Raw genomic sequence first — 12,558 nt, forward strand, 5'->3', positions numbered from 1 at the left:
CCTCTAATGCACATAGTACCAATCCTCCTACCCAGCTGCTCTCTCTCTCCAGAGTTAATGTTCCCAGTAAAGAAAAAACAATAGTCACAGGGCTTGCTGACTACAATAATAACTAAAAACACCTCACACAACAGACCAATATCAAGGGAAACCAGACAAGCTGAAGACTCAAGTATATGTGGCTGCAGGAAAAGGAGGATTTAGGGGTGTATGGATAACCCGTATGTTATGTTTTTAAAACAGGAGACAGTATGAGCACTGGACTGGGAGTCAGTATATTTGGGTTCCTTTGCCAGCCCTGCCACTAACCTGCTGTGTGTCTGTGGACAAATATCTTTGCCTTGTTTTCCCCATCTGAGTAATGATACTTACCTTAATCTGTAAAGTACTTTGAGAGCTATGGGTAAAAAGAACTATATAAGAGCTAAGCAAAAGACTATGATATTATTCATGCTTAGGGTTACATGGTTTGACATCCATAGTTCCAAGAAGAAGATGAGTAGGGAACTTTACCCAAAATCAGGGTATTATTTTACCTTCTCCCTGCTAGTAGTCTCTTAAGCTGTGGACCCTGAATAAATCCAGAAGTACCCTTCCCTGAGGATTAGGGCCCAAAATGAACCTGTAAAACCCTAGCAGTAGAGCATCACAGAAGAATGGTCCTGGGGAGCTGTCCAATCACTTGGAGCTGTTGGAGTAGTTGTTAAACCATCCTAGTCATTGCCCAGGCCAGGGCAATAAAGGAGCCAACACCACATGATACAGACAAATAAAAAATAAAATTTCTAATGTAGTATCCAGAATGGTCCAGTTCATATGGACACTTGTTTGACTCTGTGTCTGAGAAACCTCACCATAATGGACAGTACAAAATTTGCTGTGTTTTACAGAGAAAGCATTTGTTGTAAGGGGGTTTATCACAAGCAGGCCAGGGCAAAAGCCAGTTTGGCTTCAATCCAATTGGAAGGGGTCCCCCCCCCCCTTTTTCTTGTGTTCATTCAGTGAAATGAACTGAAATACTATGACTACTCAGAGCTGCTCACTATTTGAGATTGAATGCCCTGCATTATTTTGTGGGTGTTGTACTGAAGTTTCCTGGCATGAGTTTTCTGGAATGTAAGTTCGCTGCTCCCCTGGAATCTTCACCAAATATATAATGTGCTGTGTATCTCTTGAGGCAACCAGAGGGCTGAAAAAGTAACATTAACAAACACACTGTTACTTTCTATTGAGCACCTAAGGGAAATGGAAGCAAGTAAACTAAAGATATGCCAAGAAACTAAAGATAAACTTCTTATGTAGTGACTGCCACTCCACAGGGAGGAGAATGAAGAGGGCAAAATAGTCTATCCCAAGCCAGAGCCTGGCAGGCTGGCTCAGGTTACAAATTGATTCCTCTCACTTCTGTTCCCTTTTCCTAAGACTCCACACTCCTTAAGAAAGTTAAACCACCTCATTTTTCCCAGGTAACCCTGAGTCCCATTCTGGATAAACTACCACTCAGTGTATCACTTAGTATATCTCAAATATTCCTTACTGAGTGATCCTTCATTTGTTCAACTTCAATACACTCAAAACACTCTCCTTTATTCCGAAATGTTTTCTGCAGTCTCTTCTTGCTTTTCCTCCTCCCACTTTTCTCCTCCCCATTCCCTAGCTTTCCCTCCTCTCCCCTCCTCCCTTCAGTGGCTGGTTAAAAGCTCTCCCAGTGTTCCAAGTTAGAAAAAAACTTTTTACGAGGTATCAGCACTTTTCTTTCATTAGTGGGTAAGGAAGGATGAAAACTACAAAACAGCAGTAGACTTTTAAAGTTTAAATAGACAGGTCTGAAAGCCTGAACTTGCTTTTCCATTTTAGCTCACTCTTCCAAAGAGGCACTTGTTTGCTTGCTTCACTGATCATCAGCAGGGGTAAGTTGGAAAGTTTTTACTTTGTTTGATTTCAGGAGTTTTCTATTGTTTTCCCCATTATTGGAGTATTTAAACCACAACTGTAAAAAACAGCACAACATTTTTAAAGAAGTTATCCAGTTAACATTTCTGGAGATTTATTGTTTGGTTTTGTTATATTTTGAACATTTCTCTAAATAATTTTAATTTTCAGCTACTAACCTAGTTCTACAACAGGTAAACTATGGCAAAACTTCATCTGCAAAACTGGATTATGAGACTCTCTATTGGATTTGGGTAAAATAATTCAATGTGCACAATTTTCTAGGTCTAAATTTGCTAGTTTAAGAAAAAAATAATAATTTAAAAGTAATCCCTTGTTCTACTGAAAAGGTCTCAGAAGTTAATAACAGAGAGACTGTATCCTAAGTGTTTCCCATTTGTCCCCCACACATTTTGCTTTCATATGGAAATCTTGATTGATGTTTAATAGTTTGTGCAAAGCAAGTTTATTAATTAGTAGCTTTGTTAAAATGCTGCTGCTACTAATCTGGTGACTTTCACGTGGTCTTGCTGAATTCACTCCCCCCCCCCCCCCCCGTCTTTTAAATGGATGTGATAAAATCCAGAAGTGTGTTAAGGATTTCTTTAAACCAGTTTGTATATAGTTACTCTGTGTTAGCAATCCCAGTTAGGGATTTTAGAAGGAGCCGTGCAGCACTCAGGCATCTGCCTCACCACGCTGGCAATGCCTGTGAAAGTTCTTAAGGGAAGCAGTCTGAGAATACTTCCAATATGTGTCAGGATACATTTCTGATAATCTGCCTTGAAAGCTGTAGTTCAGGACTGAAGAGGAATGGAATTCTTGGGCAACATCTTTCACAGAACTGACTGTTGTCTGAAGTTATAGCAGATTGCAGGACTCTGGTGTGATTCTTTATTGTTGTTGTTGCCTGGGTGCTTGCCAGTAATTAAAGAGCAAAACAAGGGGGATGAAGAAGGGGCTTCAGTGGAACATTACAATTGTGTTTTATTGTGCCCAGCTAGGATTTTCCTCCATCTGTCCTAGTACAACTGACTGGCCCTGCAGTTTGGGGTATTTTCCTAATAGAATGTTCACTGAGAGTCTTCTAAGTGAGTTTCATTAAAACCAACAACAAAACAGACCTGAGAAACAACTTGTGTCTCCGATTTCTCTGTGTCTGTACGCGTGGAGGGAACTTGCACTAAGCCTTTCATCTTGCCATCTTAACATCTGGACAGCACACACTATGCTGTAGAACTCCTGAAGTCCCCTGACTTTGAAATGTTTACTGAAGTGTTTCCCTCAAAACCTTCAAAGCTAAACGTTGGCATTGACCCATGATACCTAACGAGCATACAAATAGGAGAAGGATGAGCAACAGGCTGAGTTCAAATGGGGAAAAGGAAGGATGCAATGGATTTGATTTGTAGCAAATATGTGTATACACACACTAAATATTGTAAAGGGCTTTCAGCTCTCATTTGTACCTAGCCTGGAAAATGAGAACGGTCTGATACTGAAATCAAATGAACCTCAGTTTAGGTAAAAAGATACTTGTGGGGCTGGAAGTCTGTGCGGTGTTCCTAGTGAAACAAATAATATTCCCTCCACCCTTTGAATATGGGCACCTGGATACACATTTATATCACATTTTCTTTGCAGGCTTCCTTATTTGAAAACTTATACATGTTAAACATAGAGGACCAAATTCATGCCTACAGTAAGTGGATGCAGCTTTCACTGATTTCAAAGAGATCTGCAGCCACTTACACCATAGATAAATTTGAACCAAAACATGAGTGCATGGTTCATAGGCTGTTAATGGGTTTCATCAGCTGAAGACCTGACTTGTACAACTGGAAGTTCTTGTGTTTTTTCTGTCTTGCATTTGGTCCTTCTGTAAAGCTCCATAGAGGTAAATTGGGTAGAAAAGAATGAGATAGATTAAAAAAGAGCAGCTAAAGGTAGAGGAGAGGATCCATCAGTGATTATTAGTACTGGAAGCTTGGAAAAGAAAACAAGTGGACACGAGTTATGACTGTTAAGCACCAATTACCGTGCAACCATCTTGGGTGCCCTCTCTGTCTTCTGGGTGAAATTCCCTTTCCCTGAAGTGCATCTATAGACCTACAGATGGACCCTACCTTCCCAATGGAATGTAAGAGTACCATTTCTCTAACCTTTGTGAGATTGAATACATTTAACATTTAAAAAAAACCAAACATCCTCAACCCCAAGTCTCATGCATCTTAGCTCCTTTCCCTCAGCTGTTGGCTGCTCTTGGGGAAGGCTCATGGTGATCGGTGCTCAAGGGGCAGGAATCCTCTCAAAGGCTCTGTTTTGTTATTTATTTATTTCTACTTGCATTTCAAGGGCAGGCTTTTGCAGGAGTTTAGGGGAGGGCCAAAGCTCTTGGCCCATTTCCTAACCGCTCTTGCAGCTGTACAGCCCCATTTCAGCTCCCACACACTTACTGCACTGCAGCCCCAGCCTGATCCACTCATTACCATGTGACCTACTGACATTGCAGTCAGACCTGGACTCTTTAGCAGAGTACCCTATTCCCCCTGGAAAATATGAACCACATGACATGATGAATGTCTTCCATAAAAAAAGTTCTCAAATTTCTCAATTGTGGTGTATAGATCAAATTTCTTTTACATGTGGCCATCCAAAACTCATACAGATGAATATTGTCATATTTCTTTCTTCTGTATAGCATATTCTCTGTCTCTACACACACACACACACTAGAACTGAGAAGGAATCCATCTACTAAAATGCTTTAGAGTCCAAGTTTTGTATTAGCCACCTCAAAACATCATATAAAATAGTATTGAGTAAGAACTTAGGCTACTTACATGCCAGGCCCATGCTTAAGTACCTTGCTGAATTTGGGGGGGTCTGACTACTTATCAGTTATATCAGCTACCGTGCTATGATGCAATCATTCCATTAGGATGACATTGCTAAAAGTAGTCTAAATCATAAAAGGTAAGAGATATTAGAGGCTGTTCATTAAAGGAGATCTTTAGTTTTAAAGCAATTTAAAGCAGTAAGAACATTTAAATAATTGTTCATTGCAGAAATAGAGAAAAACTCTTGTAATATCCAGTAAACAAATATTGTAAATTCGTTAATAGAAATGCTCTTTTAGTACACTGAAAGTAAACAACTTAGATCCAATCAATGAATTTTCTCTGCAACAAACTGAAATACTGTGCTTCATAGAACAATAGTTTCTACTTAAGCAAAGGAATAATATGTTTGTGCCATTTCAAGGTTATCTGCTTAACAGCACAATGTTATGAATTGATGTAGGTGTTTTATCACTGGCAAATGCTAGAGGGTAATTGATCTCTTTTTTAAAAAAAAAAAGTTTGCTTTTCAGAACTATGTATGAGTAATTCAAGCAAGGAATGTGTCCTCCTGGAGTTTGTATTGCCAGAGGATATAATGAAACTTAAGAATTTTGCATGCTGAAACAAATTGGAAAATAGGTGATAAATTCTAAAAATACTGCAGGTCTGGGATTAAGTAAATCAAAATTGGAGTATATCATCCTATATTAATGGACCCGAGTGGAGTGTAATTAAAAAGCAAGCAGCCTATAACTGCCTAGAAATAACACCTCTTCTGTTTTTTTAATCATACTTTCAATCTGAAATAACATTTACACTGTAACGAAATCCACTGAGCCTGGGGAAAGCCTGCTAATGCAGTATTTTCAAATCATCCAAAAACTGGCTAATAAAATCAAGAAGCTATTATTGGGGGAAAAAAACAAAAAAACAAAACACCCTTGCTTTTGTTCATTTCCATAGATAGGACATGGAGAAAGGAGTTTGCCTTTTAAACAAACTTCATATATTATACACCACACCAGATTGTTTTCTGTTTCAACAATTATGGCTTGAGAAGCAATGTTTTATTGATGTAGCATAACCTGCCAGCTTTTATGCTAAAAAAATTTGCTGTCGGGTTTATAATCTTTTTTCAGAGACCCTTAAATGAATGTGCCTGTCTTCTTCTCAATCAAAATGGACCATTGAGGACAAACATCTTTCCCCAGAACTAACATGGGAAGGCAAATAAATACTTCCTAGAATCACCCTTGTGAAGGTTGATACATGGCCTCTAGTGTTAAATTCTAAAAGAGGCCTGATCCTTTAAAGGACTACTTGCATGAGAAAGGGCTAATCATGTGAGGTGGTTTAAAGGTTATCATGGGGAGTCCTTCATACCCTGAGGAGAATGTGTCCATGTGGGTTAGGGAGGTTGGAAGGGACTCAAGGATAAGAGACAGCAACCACACATAGGTCCTTTAAACTCTTGCCTCTTCTTGCTCTCTCAGCCTGTTGCCTATGGGAAGGAGGTGGTGGCAGTTCATTTATTTAACAGCAATTACTATGGTGAAGGTTGCCAAACAGTTTCCATTATAACCTCCTGTTTTCATTCACTCCTAACTTTCCTAAAAATTATCTTTAGGGGCTGAAATGTCCTATTCTAAGGCCTGGTCTACACTGGGGGGTGGGGGGATCGATCTAAGATACGCAACTTCAGGTATGAGAATAGCATAGCTGAAGTCGATGTATCTTAGATCAACTTAGATTGACTTACTTCGCGTCCTTGCGGCGGAGGATCGACAGCTGCAGCTCCCCCGTTGACTCTGTTTCCGCCTCTCGCAGCGGTGGAGTTCCGGAGTCGACGGGGAGCGTGTTTGGGGATCGATTTATCACGTCTAGACGAGACGCGACAAATTGATCTCCGATAGATCGATCACTACCCGCCGATCTGGCGGGTAGTGTAGACGTACCCTAAGCCTATGGTGATTTCCCCTCCCCCTCCCTCCCGCCCCCAAGAAAGTTTAAAGAAAACAATTCCAATCATTTCTGGATTACGAGTATGTGAAATGTAGAACTTGGCAAGTAAATAGCCCTCACTGGGGAGTACATCCCTAATCCAGTGTGAAAGAAACTGGTTAGGAGTTAATAAAGTTATGAATATTGGAAAATATTTTACTCAGTTTGCATGGTACTAAATGTCATTATATCTGACAATTCATGCTTCCAAAGGGATGCTTCTTTTAGGTGCGAAATTTTCAATGCCAGTTAGATCTTCCAGGATACAAATTTCTAAGTAGGTTACCATACACCATTTGGCCAAAGGCAACAGTGCTTGTTACCTCTGCCAGGAATCAAGCATGCGAAATTGACCATTTAATTACATTTTAAAGTATTTGTGTATTTGCAGATATGCTCCATAAAGTACACATAATCTAGAAATGGACACTTCAATATCAGATTGAGAGAGACAGTTAAGCTAGCCTTTTTCACACTTCTTGAAATGCATACCTATTACTTGCACACTGCAGGGACGGCACATTTGTTGAAGGCACCCATGTGGTACTTATATGGTTAACAATGGGGGAGATAGGAAGGATTTGCTTCCCTTTTTGTTCCATTATTTCCTTTTTCTCTTTCAAAGCAATATATAGAAAGTTAAATGCAAAAATTACATAAACACAAGGCTAAAAACAACACAAAATAAGGAAGCCACATGTAAGTCAGGAAATGCAGAAATTAAGGTTTCTTCACTATGTGAACATTAGCTTGGCTACATTTCATATATTTAATATTTTCTGCTCCTATTTTCTGTGTTAAATATATACACTTCGAGTCACCTAAAGTTAAGCATGTGTGCAAATATTTTCAGCTTTGGGACCTATATTCTTAAACATATCACACACAGTATACTGAATATGAAAGTTGGCTGAGTTAACCTTGCAAAAAGAATTTTAACATACGTATTTTGTGATTTTTATTATTTTCATTGTACAACCTTGCTATTGCTTTTGCATGATATTGCAATGTGTTTTCTTTACTTTTTTTACTGAAGTGTGAATGAATCTTTACTTGTGAAGATTGATCTAGATTGCTAGCCACGCATTTGAAATCTTCTGTTTATCCAGAGAATACTTGGGCAGTGTCAATGCAAACTTCCCCAGACTGCTTCCCCATTGAGCCTTCACTTTGATCTGGCTCATTCAGGCTTTGGCACCTGTGCTGAGACTGTGAAAACAAAGATGCCAATTAGTGGCAACTCAGATGGCAACTTTTGTGGTGGTGACTGCTTTCCATTGAAAAGTGAAATGAAATTGGCAAACACATTTCCCGTAGGGCACTGAAATGCAAAGCAATATTTAACTTGTCAGATATTTTAGTTACATTAAATACAAGTCTACTATCAGCAGAGGATCTGACTCTATATTTTGTTCACGTAGACTTCCTATAGTGATTTTTGTTTGATACCTCACCAGTGGAACTACTACTATGAAATACTCTCCTTGTTGTAGAAAGAGAAAGTTTTTCTTGGCCACCTACCTATCTCCCTCTAGACTAACATCGATGAACCAAGATAAGAACCGTGTTCTGGTGGTTTACATGCATTATAAACCTACAGGTGTGAATACAGTTAACCTAGCTTTAATTATTACTATTTTTGTTTTGTTTTTAGCCAGCATCCTGTGAAGATGGGTGACTGGAGTGCCCTGGGCAAACTTCTTGACAAGGTTCAAGCTTATTCTACTGCAGGAGGGAAGGTATGGCTCTCTGTCCTCTTTATTTTCCGCATCTTGCTCTTGGGGACAGCAGTGGAATCGGCCTGGGGAGATGAGCAATCTGCTTTCCGGTGCAACACTCAGCAGCCTGGTTGCGAGAACGTCTGCTATGACAAGTCCTTTCCAATATCTCATGTGCGCTTCTGGGTTCTGCAGATCATATTTGTGTCTGTGCCTACCCTCTTGTATCTGGCACATGTGTTCTATGTGATGCGGAAAGAAGAGAAACTGAACAAGAGAGAAGAAGAGCTTAAGGGTGTCCAAAATGATGGCGTGAACGTGGAGATGCACCTCAAACAAATAGAGATAAAGAAATTCAAGTATGGAATTGAAGTGCATGGCAAAGTTAAAATGCGAGGAGGACTGCTCCGTACTTACATCATCACCATTCTCTTTAAATCTGTCTTTGAGGTGGCCTTCTTGGTGATACAATGGTACGTCTATGGGTTTAGCCTGAATGCTATTTACACTTGTGAGCGAGACCCATGCCCACACAGAGTGGACTGCTTCCTTTCCCGTCCAACTGAGAAAACCATCTTCATTATCTTCATGCTGGTAGTGTCTTTAGTATCTCTTGCCTTGAACATTATTGAGCTTTTCTATGTGTTCTTCAAGGGTGTCAAGGATCGTGTGAAAGGAAAACCAGACCCCTACTCTCCCACCGGTACTGTGAGTCCTGCCAAGGAATGTGGATCCACGAAATATGCTTATTTTAATGGCTGTTCCTCTCCCACTGCCCCCTTATCACCCATGTCTCCACCAGGCTACAAGCTTGTTACTGGTGACAGGAACAATTCCTCCTGTCGTAACTACAATAAACAAGCCAGTGAGCAAAACTGGGCAAATTACAGTGCTGAGCAGAACAGAATGGGACAGGCTGGTAGCACCATCTCCAACTCTCATGCCCAGCCCTTTGATTTCCATGATGATCCCCAGAACACTAAAAAACTGGCATCAGGGCTTGAGCTGCAGCCCCTCACCCTTGTGGACCAAAGGCCACCTAGCAGAGCCAGCAGCCGAGCCAGTAGTAGACCTAGACCTGATGACCTGGAGATCTAACCATTCCTAGCTGTTCAGCTATGAAATGAAATGCATTGGAAGGTGCATGCAGTGTTCATTTTGTTCCAGTGGAGGTGGTACTTAATAGTCTCAACCAGGAGTTTTTAACAATCATAAAAACTTTTATGTTACTTGGTGTTTTCTGGGGCTGTAGGGGTGGCATGGGGGTGGTACAGTACGTGTTGGTATTTAAAGCAGCTGATTTAAAGAATTTAAACACTAAAAAAGAAGAGAAGATTAGCCAACACTAAGGTAGGCTTTTGTTTTTCTAGAAAGGGTGTAAATATCTAAGTGTGCGTGTGCATAATGTGTTCATTTCTAAAGTCTTCTGTTGTACTAAAAAAAAAAAGAAATTACTTTTTCAGAATGAAATGCTGCCTGAAGATGAAGATATTTTTTTCCTGTTGAACAAGTGAAAGACCTAGGATTGTCTTTGATCATTTCCCTGTCAAGAACATTCCATTGTTAAAATTTGCACTTTGAAGGTAAACTTCCTGTTTTGATCCTCTTGGCGTCAATAGACTTGTGCATGGATAACTTTATATCCTTTGAATCACATCAGCTAAAATTTCACACAAGGCCCACCAAAATACATTGATCAGAGGCTTCTCGAGTCTTCATACAGGTAGATTTTGTTGTGTGTAGAGTTTGGATGTTCTGCACACCCACGTCATTCCTACAATATCATCCACGTTTTGTTTTCTAAAGCAATATTCACATTCGACATCTCGCACATACAGTATAATGAAAGCCTTAAAAAAAACATTTTGCTACCACTTGCAGATTTAAGAGTTGGAGTCAGACAATCAAGGCACTTTCAGTTAATTCTATCACACATTTATGTGTATTTGGGATATGTGTGGGGAAGGGGTTCCCTGGAGACCTGTATACACAAGACACACTCACAAGCATTGAGCATTGAGAAACACACACAGCAAACTTATAGTTGACATTTTCTGATGGTATTTGTGGAGATGTGGGCCACTATGGTGTTTACATTATATGATTCCTGCAGTGCAAGTAAAGCACATGTCTGACTTTTTATTTTAATTCAATATCTTATTTTCCATGTATCCTATGATGGATGCTATTATTTTGTTAGGTATGAATAGAGGGTTTTTTTTTTAAAGTGCCTAATCCTGTAGATCTTACTCTGGAAAAAACTCTCTTGAATGCCAGTGAGAGTATTGCCTGAGCAAGGACTGTATGATCAGGTCCAAAAAGTAGCTGTGATGCTCTTGCTGTCATGAATGATTTTCTTTTGTAGCTGTTAGAGATGGAAAAGACCCATTAGATCATTTAGTCCTTCTCTCTGTTATGTAATAATTGATGCTTGAATGATAGAAATTTTAGTACTGTAAACAAGCTTTAGTTTTTAATGTGAGAAACTTAGAAGAAATGCTTTGAGTTGGATTAATAATAAAATGTGCCTACATGAATTTTTCAGTAACTGTTCTTTTTTTTTTTTTGTCCTACACATAATCATATACTCAACTGTAAAAGTCTGGTTCAATCCAATGTTGACAGTTAAATCTTTCTAGATGAATTCAGCAATATTGATGTTTGCACTTAGATTTTGTTTGGAATGAAAGTGAAGCTGAAAGGGTTTCTAAAGAGTACAATTCTAACTAATTTATTTGAAATATATGCTAAAGAAATCTACCAGTTTCTTCAACCACATTGCCTTTTAGCTCAACACAGATCAACCAAGGGAATACATTGCTTGGTTTCATTATGCAGTAACACAGATAAAGGGTTTTGTATAATACGTTATGCTAATTTGTTTGACATTCCATGTTAAACTACTGTCATGTTCAACTTCATTGCATGTATGCAGCCATAGTCCATCAGATCATGTTGTCTGGAGAACATACTTTAGTCAATAAAGTTTTAATTTAGTATAAATCAGCTTTCTAATTGTCTTTTACTTTGACACACGATTGTTGTTTAGCTTTTGTCTCAAGATTATGGTGCGATGGAACAGTTAAGGATTCATCCAAAGCATTTCCCATATAAATGCAGTTTACATGGGTTTATGTGGTGGTTTGTGTTGTGGGTATGCACACATTTTCAAACTGGATTAACTCAGTTTGATCTGATTTAACCCCCCCCCCCCCCCCCATGTACACAAGCCCTAAATTTGCTTTGAATTGAAAGTTCACAGTAATCATAGAATCAGATTCTGGTACCCTCAGCGAAATTGAATTAATGGAATCAGTGGGACCACTCATGCAGAAAGGTGCTTTTCCACTGAATCAGAATGTCAGACTCTGACCTATAGTTTGGGAATATACACTTAACTATCTGCAAAATATTAACAAAGGATAGTATCAAGTCATAGCTTCTTTTTAAAAAATTCCTTACATGCGCTACTAATTTCTTAATTATAGAAGCAGACAAAGAATGTCTCTAGTTTACATTTTACCAGCTATGCTGTTTGTTTATTTCTGCACTGCTCACAATGAAACTAGACTAATTAGTTTAACTTTCTGGGTAAAATCCTGGCCCCATTATAGTCAACGAGAGTTATGCCATTGACTTCAAAGGGCACCAGGATTTCTAACCAGTTTCACTTTCTGGTCAGGTCATCCCTGCAGAAAAATATATGCAAGAGGAAGATACCCTGAATATTCTGTGTGGATCAGTCCTTTGAGAAGGTGGGGATGGCAATCTTTGTGGAAGAGACAGGAGACAAATGATAGAATCATAGAAATGTAAGGTTGGAGGTCACTTATTCCCTTCCACCACACTAAGGCAGGACCAATTAAACCTAGACCATCCCTGACAGTTAATTTTTCCAACCTATTCATAAAAACCTCCAACGATGGGGATTCCACAACCTCCCTTGGAAACCTATTCTAGTACTTAATTATCCTTAGAGTTTTTTTCTAATATCTAACACAGTACCCCAGCTGAGGCCTCACCAGTGTCAAGTAGAGCAGGACAGGCCTGTATCTTACATATGA

At 39.2% G+C, this 12,558-nt stretch overlaps 1 protein-coding gene across 1 annotated transcript; it reads left to right on the forward strand.

Annotated features, from left to right (window-relative positions):
* The first annotated feature begins 1,180 nt into the window (after window positions 1–1,180).
* On the forward strand, window positions 1,181–11,497 carry GJA1 (gap junction protein alpha 1). The gene is made up of 2 exons (XM_005280174.4): window positions 1,181–1,910; window positions 8,431–11,497. Exon 2 carries the CDS (start codon window positions 8,447–8,449, stop codon window positions 9,590–9,592), a length of 1,146 nt encoding a protein of 381 aa, XP_005280231.1. The 5' UTR covers window positions 1,181–1,910; window positions 8,431–8,446; the 3' UTR covers window positions 9,593–11,497.
* Window positions 11,498–12,558: the final 1,061 nt, after the last annotated feature.

Source organism: Chrysemys picta, chromosome 3 (assembly GCF_011386835.1).
Source record: "Chrysemys picta bellii isolate R12L10 chromosome 3, ASM1138683v2, whole genome shotgun sequence".
Taxonomy (NCBI): Eukaryota; Metazoa; Chordata; order Testudines; family Emydidae; genus Chrysemys; species Chrysemys picta.